This window comes from Bufo gargarizans, chromosome 6 (genome assembly GCF_014858855.1).
Source record: "Bufo gargarizans isolate SCDJY-AF-19 chromosome 6, ASM1485885v1, whole genome shotgun sequence".
Lineage (NCBI taxonomy): Eukaryota > Metazoa > Chordata > Amphibia > Anura > Bufonidae > Bufo > Bufo gargarizans.
The window spans coordinates 163,201,339-163,213,462 of NC_058085.1; the positions used below are offsets into that span (position 1 = coordinate 163,201,339).

The 12,124-nt window shown below is 38.9% G+C and overlaps 1 protein-coding gene across 5 annotated transcripts in view; it reads left to right on the top strand.

Moving 5' to 3' along the window:
• COL13A1 (collagen type XIII alpha 1 chain) overlaps window positions 1-12,124 on the top strand; it is a 286,336-nt gene that overhangs the window by 184,323 nt on the left and 89,889 nt on the right. For 2 of the 5 annotated variants that reach the window (XM_044299207.1, XM_044299209.1), the window contains exons 20-21: window positions 3,664-3,726; window positions 7,604-7,630. The exons of 2 other annotated variants lie outside the window; for them this stretch is intronic. In XM_044299207.1, the coding sequence (XP_044155142.1) occupies window positions 3,664-3,726; window positions 7,604-7,630 (90 nt within the window). The remainder of the gene's footprint in view (window positions 1-3,663; window positions 3,727-7,603; window positions 7,631-12,124) is intronic. One more of the 5 variants, XM_044299208.1, reaches the window with a different exon arrangement.

Consider the following 12,124-nt stretch of genomic DNA (forward strand, 5'->3'; position numbering starts at 1 on the left):
TCATTTCTTTAAAAGACTAGGGGGTAAAAAAACTCACTTACACCCATAGATGAATACGTTAAGGGGTCTAGTTTTCAAAATGGGGTCACTTTTGGGCGGGTTCTATTATTCTGACACTAATAAGCCTCTGCAAACTTGGATTGTTGCAGGAAAAAATATGTTTTTTTTTTATTTATGTTAAAAAGTCACCTAAATTAAAAAAAGTAAAAGTTTTTGGTAAGTGCAGCCAAGATGTGGAAATATATTTCTGATAAAAATATTGAATAGTATTTATGTATGTATGTGAAGTATTGCAGTTGAAAATAGGAAAATATGCCAATTTTTACAAATTTTCATAGATTTTTTAGTTTTTTAATAAAGATACGCATATTTTATCAGTAAAATTTTACCACCAAAGTAAAGTACAATATGTGATGAAAAAAACAATGCCAGAATTACTTTGATGTGGAAAACCTTTACGGAGTAATTCTCTTCTAAAGTGACACATGTGCAATTTCTGGCTTGGTCATAAAGGCCCAAACAGGCTTGGTCACTAAGGGGTTAATAATAAACATTCCTTTATATTTTTTGTATAGGAGTCAATAAAATTGTCTGTAAAGGTGAACATAGCCTTTAAGGCAGTAAAAGCATCAAAAAGGAAGATGTGACATAAAAATGGATATATGGGTGGGGTGGAATTTATGTGTAATATTTGGAGTAAGATTTGCTTGAGTCTGCTTTGGCATACTTTTCTCCAAATTCATTAAATGTTGCATGTTTGTTAAATTTGGCACATCTTTAAATGTAACATTTATGCTACTCCAGTTTTTTTTTATGCTTTCAACTTGTTTTGTGACTTTTCAAAAAAGTCACAATGATAAACCACGACCACATTCCCATCCAACAGAAGTAAGTGGTGTAAAAATGTAAAATATTGCAATGTTGTAACTAGGAATGAGCATAACGGAAACCGGATGGATCCGTTATGCAGGCCATAGACTTTTATTATGACGGAATAAATAATAGAATGCTTCTAACGGCATTCCGTTATGAATTCCGTCATGGAATTGCGTTATGGTCCGTGGTAACGGAATCCATAACGCAATTCAGCTTATACCCCAACACGAACTAGAACTCAAAGTTCAAAATATGAAATTCGCTCATCCTTAGTGGTAACCTCAAAAAGTTGTGACATTTTAAAGCCAGAATTCTGTAGTGCGATGTTTAATAAATTCCCCCTGTGGTTTATAATGTAAATATTAACATTTTGGGTTGAATTAATCAAGCACCACTTTCTAGAATTGTGGGTTTAAAAAGTCGTAAAATAGGGCTTAAGATTTTTTAGACTTACATAAAAATTTTGCAACTCCAGCTTTAAAATGTGGGTGGAGAATTGGGCATTGTTAAAGGGGTTGTCCGGGATCAAGATTTTTTTTTAAAACCAGTTAAATCACTATTAATAGCGGTTTGAAGGTCCCCCCAGATGTCTCTAGGTATTTTTACACTTCAGCAGGGCTCCTACAGTCCCCCACTGATTGTTTACCTTTCTGTTTATGTGCCGTAACTTCCTGCCTCAATGCTTTCTGGGTCCCAGCGCAGCTAAACGCCTCCTTCCTTACTAAGAATGCGCCCTGCTCGGCGAGGGGCGTGGCTTAGCGCTACGATGGGCGTGGCTTCGCGGCGTGAGGGGGCGTGGCTTAGCGCTTCTGTTGCCGCATAGTTACTGCCCCTCCATGCGCTTGGATTAATTAGAGGCTGACTGTGACGTCACCGGGCTCCTTGTGAAGCGGAAGGAGAGGCTTTGCTATGCAGAAAGGGACCCGGTGCGTCACTGACTGTGAGAGAAACTGCACTTCCGGCTGAAAATTTGTGAAGTGAAAAAGGGCCATCAGAAATGTCTGGTAAGGGAAGGACAGGCATAAATGTAATATTTAGGGGACCATTGTACATGTAGACCCAGGTCCCCAATCCCAGACAACCCCTTTAACTATGTTATTGAGTTTCACTCCAGATTTATTACCGAGTCTTTTTTTTTTTTTTTTATTACCAAGAAAGGTGACAAGATCACTCCAGTAGGGGGTTTGTTAAAAAACCTTTGTGTAGTATTTCTACTCAAAAGTATAAATTTTAAAGATGTCCCAAATTAAACAATGTGCAACTATTCATGAATTTGGCTCAAAGTACACCAATGCAGACTTTAAATATTCCCCTTGTGATAAATTCCTGCATTGTTTATAGCCATGAAGTGCGTTTCTTTTTTGTTGGGATTTTTTGGTGAACATAGGGGGAAATTTATCATGAGGGGAATTATTGAAGTCAGAACATTGCCATTATTTGAACCAAATTCATTAAACATCGCAAGGTATTTGATAAGGGTACTTTCACACTTGTGGCAGGAGGGATCCGGCAGCCTGGTCTTCCTGTCGGATCCATCCTTCCGCTGTTTCACCGTATCACCGGACCGCCGCTCCATCCCCATTGACTATAATGGGGACGGGGGCGGAGCTCCGATGCAGCACGGCGGTGCACGGCGAAAGCCACCGGACTGAAAAGCCGGACATGCAGGACTTTTTAGTCCGGCGGCTTTCACTGTGCACCGCCGTGCTGCGCCGGAGCTCCGCCGCCGTCCCCATTATAGTCAATGGGGACGGAGCAGCGGTCCGGCGATACGGCGAAATAGCGGAAGGACGGATCCGACAGGGAGACCAGCCTGCCGGATCCGTCCTGCCGCAAGTGTGAAAGTACCCTAAGTTCTGATCATGTTTGAATATGTCCAGAAAATTGTTACTCAAGTTTTTTGCCACCTCCTTCTTTTCCCCAGCTGGAGTAAACCTATGACAATTTTGTGACTTTTTAATTTCTTAAATATGGCCTATTGTTTCATAAATGATGTAAGACATTGATGTACTCTAGAGACACTTCTCTTTTCTGGAACAGAAAGGATATTATCAACTTGACACTATTATTACTGTACAAGTTCAAGTTGTCCCGCAAATGTATTCAAAACTGTCCAACTACATCACCTATTTCCTTTGTCTTTCTTTAGTATCCTTGCACAGCCAATATTGAGACATAAGATGATATAACATAGGGTGGAAGTCTTCTTGTACATAGCTGTAAATTGTAACTCCCTTTGAATTTGATATGGACTTGGCACATTAAAACAACAATGATGGATCATTTTATACTTAAGATTACATGGAAATGATGGGAAATTTGCATTGCTCCACATGTGTTGGAAAGCTAGACTCCGGGGTTGTGTTAGTTACTAGTAGAGGTGAAGGGAATTCTAGAAGAAGCTACAATAAGGTTTCCAATCAGTGGAGCAGATTTCCATTCCTAATGCCATAGATGCAATAATTATCGTTATATTTATGTCTATGGCAGATGTTTGCTTCAAATTAAAGGAGCACCACCATCAGGATAAACAGTATCAAAACTTCTTTCTCTTTTATGATCTCTCTTGACCTGTCAGCTATATCAAGGGGATAAAATGACGTGACCTTTGATTCCTTATGAACTTCCTGGTATTGAGAGTTTGAAAACATTTCACATGATACCTATCATTGTGTTTTGTTGCCTTGAGGTATACATTAGGGACTATAGAACTGTTTTCTAATGTTGGTGCATTTTGAGGTAGCTTGGTATGTTTCTATTGTATCACTTATGTGTCTTGCGTGTTAGGGGGAACTGGGTGAAGCTGGCTTACCAGGCGCACATGGGCTTCCGGGACCAGCAGGTGCCAAGGTATATATGAATGGTTTTGGTCATGCTGAGTGGCATTGATGTGTTTCAAACATGCATTTTGCTTTTATCTTAATGTATCTCAGATATTCATAGATAGATAGAATGATAATACAATATTATCTTACTAAGCAGCAATCGTGTATCTCTATGTCACTGTAGAGGACACCTGGATAATGGATGCTAAAATGATTTTGAACTAAAATTACAGACAAAACAAATAAAATCTACTATATTAAGATGTAATAAGAAAAAACACTGCATCAAAATGTTATAGACAAGTCTTGTCCTTAGTAGTGATGAGCGGCATAGGCAATATTCATTTTCGCGATATTTCGCAAATTTTTCACATAATATTCGCAATAAATTCATGAATTCTAGAAATCATGATCTCCAGTCATGATTTTTACGATTGTGCAAATCGTCACTAATGATACATGCAACATCACATTTTATCGGGTATGACTACATATTACTGATTGGTGCACTAAGTATTGTTGTGACATCACAGCACTATGTCTGTAGCATGTATGTTACACATATGTGTGCACAGTAAAGCCTCATTCACACGTCAGTGTTTCACGGACGTGTGCTGTACGTGTTCTCCACGGACAGCACACGTCCCTATTCATTTTAATGTGTGTATTCACACATCAGTGTTTTAGCACGGTCCGTTGGTCCATTATAGTCTAAGGGTCCATGAAAACCATGGATGCCATCCATGTTGAATCCGTGTTTCATGGATCAATAAGAAGAGATTCTTCGAAAATTATTTCTCAGCTGTTCAGTGTCAGTAAAACACGGCTGCAACAAGGACAGCAAAAAATGGACACACGGACCCAACGCGGATCCTTCACAGACAGCTTCACAGATGCATCACAGACCACCTGGTCACAGATCTGAGCACAGACCAGACGTGTGAATAAGGCTTAATTCCTATCACACTACCTAACACTCTGCACTGGAACCTATCAGCTACACTATATCACTATCTAACCTACCTGACTATCTCCCACTAACTATCTGTATTATATATATGAGCTAACTAACTATCTAATGTAATTGGATAAGGAATAGGATCCAGATGAAAGCACAGAGCACAGCAATGTCACTGCTCTCTCTCAGAACTGCAAAAAAACTGTAGAAAATGGCTGCTGGGGAGGTTCTTTTATTTTCCTATTGGTTGCTAGGGATGTTGCTAAACTCAGACAAAGATAATGCAGCCTTCTCATTGGCCCACAATCAGGTTACTGATAAAAAAAATATCGAGAATATTTGCGATTACGAACATATAGCACTATTTTCTACATCTTTGAGAATTCTGGAAGTGCCAATATTCACAAAAAAAATTTGCGATTAGAATATTCTTGATCAACACTAGTCCTTAGCCAGACATGGATAGCCTTATAAATACACTATACCCTTGCACTGTCCTTGCACAGAGTCTTTAGGTGCATTTACACACGCCAACTGAGCAGGCAAATTACCTTCATGTGATGTCGCCTCCATTCAAACACACTGCTCCTGCACTAGACTTCCAACATTACAAGTGCAGATGACAGGTGTAGTGTATTCAAATGGAGGAGACATCACATAGAGGTGATTTGCCTGATCACTTGACCTTCCATCAGCGGCCATCTCATGGACAAGACCTCTGTGTGGACAGCACAAAATACTTGGCAAACAAGACCGCAAACCGTATGAAATTTAGAAAATGGTGCAGAATTTAAACAAAGGCTATATTAATAAGTGCCATATAATCATCTCACAAACACATTGGTCAACACTGTCAGTCTATAGCCTGAAGATCTGCATGGTTTGAACTATATCATTCCTTTAAACCCTTGCGGTAAAGAACTAAACTGTACAATCTGCTATGGAAGGGACACTGCTATCATGATAGATCATGGCTATAAACAAATCTTAAATGGGTGTGCCTTTGCATGCCAAATGGACATTAAGATAAATGTATAAACAGCACTAAAATAATTTACCAAACATACATTAAGGATATTTTTACAAAACATTTTTTTACATATATTATGTCTTTCTTTCAAACTCAGTTCAACTATATACATATCCATCAGATATTTAGATTTGTGTTTGATCAATACCCTTCTGCTTCTACCACCGGCATTATCTATCAGTGAACTCCTTCTATGCAGTTTCAGAGAAAACAGATTTCCCTACATCTTCAGTGACCACCAGCATTTATTAGTTACCCCTTATATCATGACACTAACTTTCACCACTTCCGATCCTAGGCTACAGAATTACACAGGGCACTATACCCCATAGACTCATTACACCAACCTCCTACTACTAAATGTTGTTATAGTATGTAGCTACTGAATTCTTTTCTGCACCCACCGAAAGGTGGTGAGCACACATACACAAAATGGAAAAATTGCAGAAGATGCTCAATGAAACTTTGAATCCATATTGGAAGAGCAACAACATTACTTATAAGCACTTGCCTCCTGAAGTCAATCACCAGACACAACGACATAGTATTCTCTTTCTTATAGACTAGATTTCTGAAGGCAATGGTTGTGTTTCCTTTATTGACCAAAACGTAGATCAATAATTTTTCATTTTTACAAAATGCTTAGCTATAGGATTAAAAAATGTCTCTGCAGTAATGTCATAAGTAACAAATATCCCACGCAGTATAATTGGCAAGGGATGATCTGGGACAAATAGAAAGCTGGGATTTGTGACATGGCACATTAAAGAGCTGTAAGGGTTTGGGAGCCATTTACTAAAGCACATTTCATTGATAATAATCATCTCAGATAACAAGGAAAGGGGTCTGGTACCAAGCTACTTGAAGAGTGGCAGCTGTGAAAGGTCCAGTCTGGCACCGAGAAGACTACCCTATATAAATTAGCTTGAACACAGAAGAACCACAGAATGAGATATTTGCTAATAAGGCCCTGATTTATCAAGAGCGGAGTGTGCTACGCCGGTCCTGATGTCCCCTGTGCCGCCACTGAATGCATTTAATTCATGATGAAGTGCACACCTGGTTATAAATTAAAAGCATCCTCCTGCAGTCCATCCACCTGAAATCTACTCCAGTTTACAGCTGGCATACAGTTCAGTCGAAATTTATGCCAGAAAAATGTGCCAGGGTGATGGCCCCACCCCCCATTCTGTTGTTGCATGCCCCCTATTTGAAAAATGATGAAGGCCATTTGCAAGAAAAGTGACATGACTGGAAAATAAATCTCCCCTAAAAGAATATGGAAGGTGCAGAACCAAGGTTTACATCATGAGGGTACATACTATGTCTTCACCCTGTGAAGGTGGCATGTGGCTTAGAAACACTGAGATTCTACTGTAGACTAGAACTAGAGTGTAAAGCACACCAAGAGTCCAAATAATAGAAGGTTACCTTGCATCTCATAGACATCTCAAGAAAAAACATAACAATTATGGAGATTGAGTATTATATGTTATGAAATGGATAAAAATAACATGCTAAATGACACTAAACACTTACTGAAATTCGGCACATACCTATGTGCTCCGCATTGCTTTATGTGGGTTTTAAGGGCTCTATGTTAGTAAATACATCCTTTTCAGTTTCCAAACTTTGGTTTTAGAAAGGATTTCTGTTCGTGAGCCAGTACATTACTGGCACGACACACACCTGCATTCTCACACGCATGTTGTGCTTTCTGTTCTTGTGTACTAAGCCTTCATTCCACACATAGCTAAAGAAACTGAATGTCATGCCAGCATGTGCCTTGTCTTATATTCTTCGCCTCTGCGTGGCAAATTATGCATGAGAATTTTTTCAGTTTTGTTTTGCATCTTATATCTCTACTGTTTTCTGTTATGTCTACTCTTTTATTCTTTCACGGTAATGACAAAGGGTGAACAGGGAGAGCCAGGACTGAAGGTAGGACTCTAATGGCTGAATTTAAATCTATATATTTGATGTTAGAATCTGTCATTTTTGGTTCAGTTGACGTTGACATTTCAGAGACAACAAAGGTTTTTACTTTTACGTACAAACTTGGATTTATTCAGTCCACACAATAAAGTGGAGATGACAATGCGGAATGCAGATATTTTCTCCTGAGCTCTGCCACTAGTCAGCCCTTATGGCAGACATTTATGCCGCAGTAATGAGCCAGATGACTGAGGTCCATCTAAAAAACCCTAGTGAAGCAACCTTCACACCATACCTAACAAATTTAAAAATTACAGGTGCAAAAAAAAAAATTCCAACATTTTCAGTAAACCAGGTAGTTTATTTAAAAATAAACATTTTTGTCTGATCCATTAGAAAAATGTAGATGATATATATATATATATATATATATACCATTCAGCATTTAACCCGCTGCAAGCTCACAATATATTTTTCATTTAGGCTTCGTTATTGTTGGCTTTTTAGTGGCTTGTAACGACTGAGCTGAATTTCATACATTTTTTATGGCATTTTTACCTCAGATAGTTTTTAGCATGTGTTTTTCCAAGTGCTTTGCAAGGCCAATAGATTAAGTCAGTGGGAGGTTGGTCAGAATTTTCCATCAGCAGAGGTTGAACATTGAGAAGAAAAATTTGTGCCCCATCTGTGTTTTGGACCCACTCCTGGTTTTGACTTACCTTTACTAAACTGGTAGATAAAATGAATATGATATGTGATTGGTTTATGAGACTGCTGCAGTGGGTTAGTGGGTTAGTACTGCTACCTTGAAGCACTGGGTAGCCAAGAACTTGCATAGATTTGCTCCCAGTCCAAGAACATACTGATAAGCTACTCTTACACATAAAATAAAAGTGGGCTTGAAATTACTTATTTTGATGGCCATTGTTTGAGAATTAAATACAAGTGATTGTTCATACTAGTCCACGCCAGGACATTGTCTGCTGAAACTGATACTGCTGCTCATTTTCCACAAGCCAACTCTGTTCTTTTATTTAAGCTGTGTCCCTGATCTGCAAATTAAGGCCCTAATTTAACAACAAGGGAAATTTTGAAGTTTGACTTCACATAAGTCTATTTGTGTAAAGGTAATGATCTGTATGCCCAATTTATGAAAGCAATACACAGCACTTGTTAAATTTAGCACAGGCGAACTGCCTAGCTGTGGCAGGAGAAACTACGTCAGAATATCATCATTTACATGCACTCATTTTAGCAATTGCTGTTTGACACTTTCAGAAATTTGTCTCACAGACACAAATAATGTGACTGATGTGAAGACAAACTTTATTTATTTCCCTTGTTGATAATTCAGGGCCTATGTCTAGGGGAAAAAAACTCTTCTGTTCTTATATTTAAAAAGCTAAAAAATCTGTGTAGTCAAGTAATTCTTCCAAGGTATCTCACATCTGACAATTGTAGGTATTGAAAACTGCTTAGGCTACTTTCACACTCCGTCATGAAACGGATCCATTTGTATTATCTGTAACATAGCCAAGAAGGATCTGTCATGAACTCCACTGAAAGTCAATGGGAGACTGTTCAGTTTTCTGTTGTGCCAGATTGTGTCAGAGAAAACGGATCCGTCCTCATTGACTTACATTGTGTGCCTGGACGGATCCGTTTGGCTCCGTTTCGTGAAGCAGAGAGCAAAACGCTGCAGGCAGCCTCCAGAGCGGAATAGAGACTGAACGGAGGCAAACTGATGCATTCTGAGCAGATCCTTTTCCGTTCAGAATGCATTAGGGCAAAACTGATCCGTTTTGGACCGCTTGTGAGAGCTCATGATGGAGCTCACAAATGGAAAGCCAAAATGCGAGTGTGAAAGTAGTCTTACTTGGTGTTGTGATTAGGCACACCTCTGTGTAGAACATAGATAAAAGTCCAGGCTATCATTAAATACCAACTTGTGCTAGTTTGATGAGGCCACCAGTTCAGTGTTAGAACATGCTACAATAAAGTTTTGATTTTACCATATCCTGTGAGGTCTCCTCCTCACTAACGATATACTAGGTCATATATACATCTGCTTTTCTTCCACATATCTTTTCCACACTCTGGTATACTTAAAGGGAATGTGTCACCAAATACCTTCCAACGAAACCATCTTCCTGTATAGGTGTGCAATTCTCCACTGGTTCCAGTACACAGAGAAATAGCCCTTTTTAGTTTACACCAATGGGCCACTTAGTCTTTGAGCTAGAGGCTACACCCTTTTTTCAATGCCGGCCAAACCCCCAAAGCTTTAACGGACCAGGCAATGTAGATATAATGGCGCCTGGCCCTGAAAGTTTATGGCAGTGCTTTTGATGCATGCACAGTACAGGGCTAGAGATCGCCAGGCAGATGAAATTCTGCTGAGCGATCTCCAACCCTGTACTGCACCTGCACCAAATGCACTGCTGTGAGATTTCAGGGCCATTACATTTACACTGCCTGGTCTGTCAGTCAAAGTGGTAGGGGCTTGGCTGCCAGAGAAAGAAGTGGAGCCTCTGGGTGCAATTAGGTGCAACAACAAAACCCTTATTGCACCAAGGGGCTCAATAGCATGAACTAAAAACAGGACATGGATCAAAATAGCACAACGTGTATTGGAATCATATAGCATTGATACAGAGAGAATGTTTGGTTGAAAGGTATGTGGTGACAGTTTCCCTTTAACTTTTATTCATACATTCACTATTCAGTTTTTTTTTACTTTCTTTTAAGGTTAATTGTCCGAATTATAGGTGTACAGAACACATTGAAAGAGAAGGTGACATCATCATTTAAACTTTGAATGGATTATTGTCAAATCCTGAGTTTGATGGCGGTTTATCCAATGAGTATAGACAGATGATAACAATAGTCATCTTTTAGAAGATACAGAGATCAGAAATATACTTTAAACTTGACAGCTTTAATGGATAGCATCCAATGTCAGATCTTCAATATTTTTCTTTTAAGTGACTTGTCAGAAAGTATTTGGAATGTTAAAGATCTTTTTTTTTTTTTTGAAGATTCAAAAAATCTGATGAGAGGGACCCAAATAATTAAAGGGGTCACCATCATTTCAACAAACTACATAAATCAATAGTACAGGTTAAAAAAATGTGTCATCAGAAAATAATCTTTTATTTAAATCACATTTTTATGTTCTTCACACTGGCCACTTGGCCTAATAACAGGTGCCACTTCTTGGTCTGTACAAGTCACTTTACTGCAGTAATCGCCTTATCATTACAGGCGGGTTTAGAATGGTATATATCACCAATATGTATAGATAAGACAGGATCCTCCATTCACAATAGGTGATTGTCAAAGTTTATCTATTCTTTCCTTGTACAGTCAGCCCTGCCCAGGTCACAGAGCATGCCTAGAAGACTGTCCCATAGTAGTCAATAAGGTTCCCTCCTGTCCTTTGTGTCTATAGCCCATGTGGGTGACATAAAGTAATTCTTTACATGCTTTCTAAATGCTGTTAAATACAGCTCTCCATGATGGCCGCCCCCCATAATCATGTTTAGGAAATATAATGTCAAAAATCTAATCAGAAAATAAAAACACTTTCTAGTTTTAACTGGCAGAACAAATGTTGATGACACATTCCCTTTAATATGATAATCATCATATTTTGTATTAGAGAAAAGAAGGTTTCTTTCTCCTACCCACTCCTGAACTAAAATTATCTGCTAAGTTCATCTTGAGAGACAAGAAGGCTATCAGCTCACTGAAGAATCAGAATACATCAAAGATTATAGAGAGGGGAAGAGTAGGAGGAGTGAGTGGCAGTAAGTGAAAAGGGACAAAAGAAGCCTATTAAAGGAGACTGAGGCACATATGCTGCCCATACAATGCTGCTAGCAGGAGAAAAATGTATTTTCTCTTATAAGATATATTACACACTTTCTTGTATTTTCCTGTCCTGTACTACTGATTTAAGCAAAGTTTGTAAAAGTTGGAAAAGACAGTGACTATTTAAGCACTTGTTGCCAGGTTTCCCTGCAGATTACAACTGATTACCAGGGGCCCCAGTGTTGGAATACCCTGTGATCATCTTTTGAACTGGCACTTTCAAAGTACTCCAGCCCTTTAACATTCCAGGTGCTTTTGGTTTAGTATCAACTTTTTTGGTTCATAATTTATATGTTTTAGGTGAACTTCCTGCAGAGTAGTAGAAGTGCAATGTTAATTTCAAAGTTGGTATCTAAAAAAAACTATAGATTCTCAAGCTCCATTAAAGTATTTCTCCATATAGACTTCTGTGAAACACATATGAAATCCAAAGGGCGCTGCTCTTTATAACAATCTCAATATGAACTGAGTAGTATACAGTAGTGTTGATCGAGCACCAAAAAGCTTGGGTGCTCTGTTGCTCGAGTAAACTTTGCGATGCTCGGGTGCTCTACAGAGCACCCGAGCACAATGGAAGTCAATGGTAGAAACCGAGAATTAAACCAGGCACCTCCTGCTCTGAAGAGG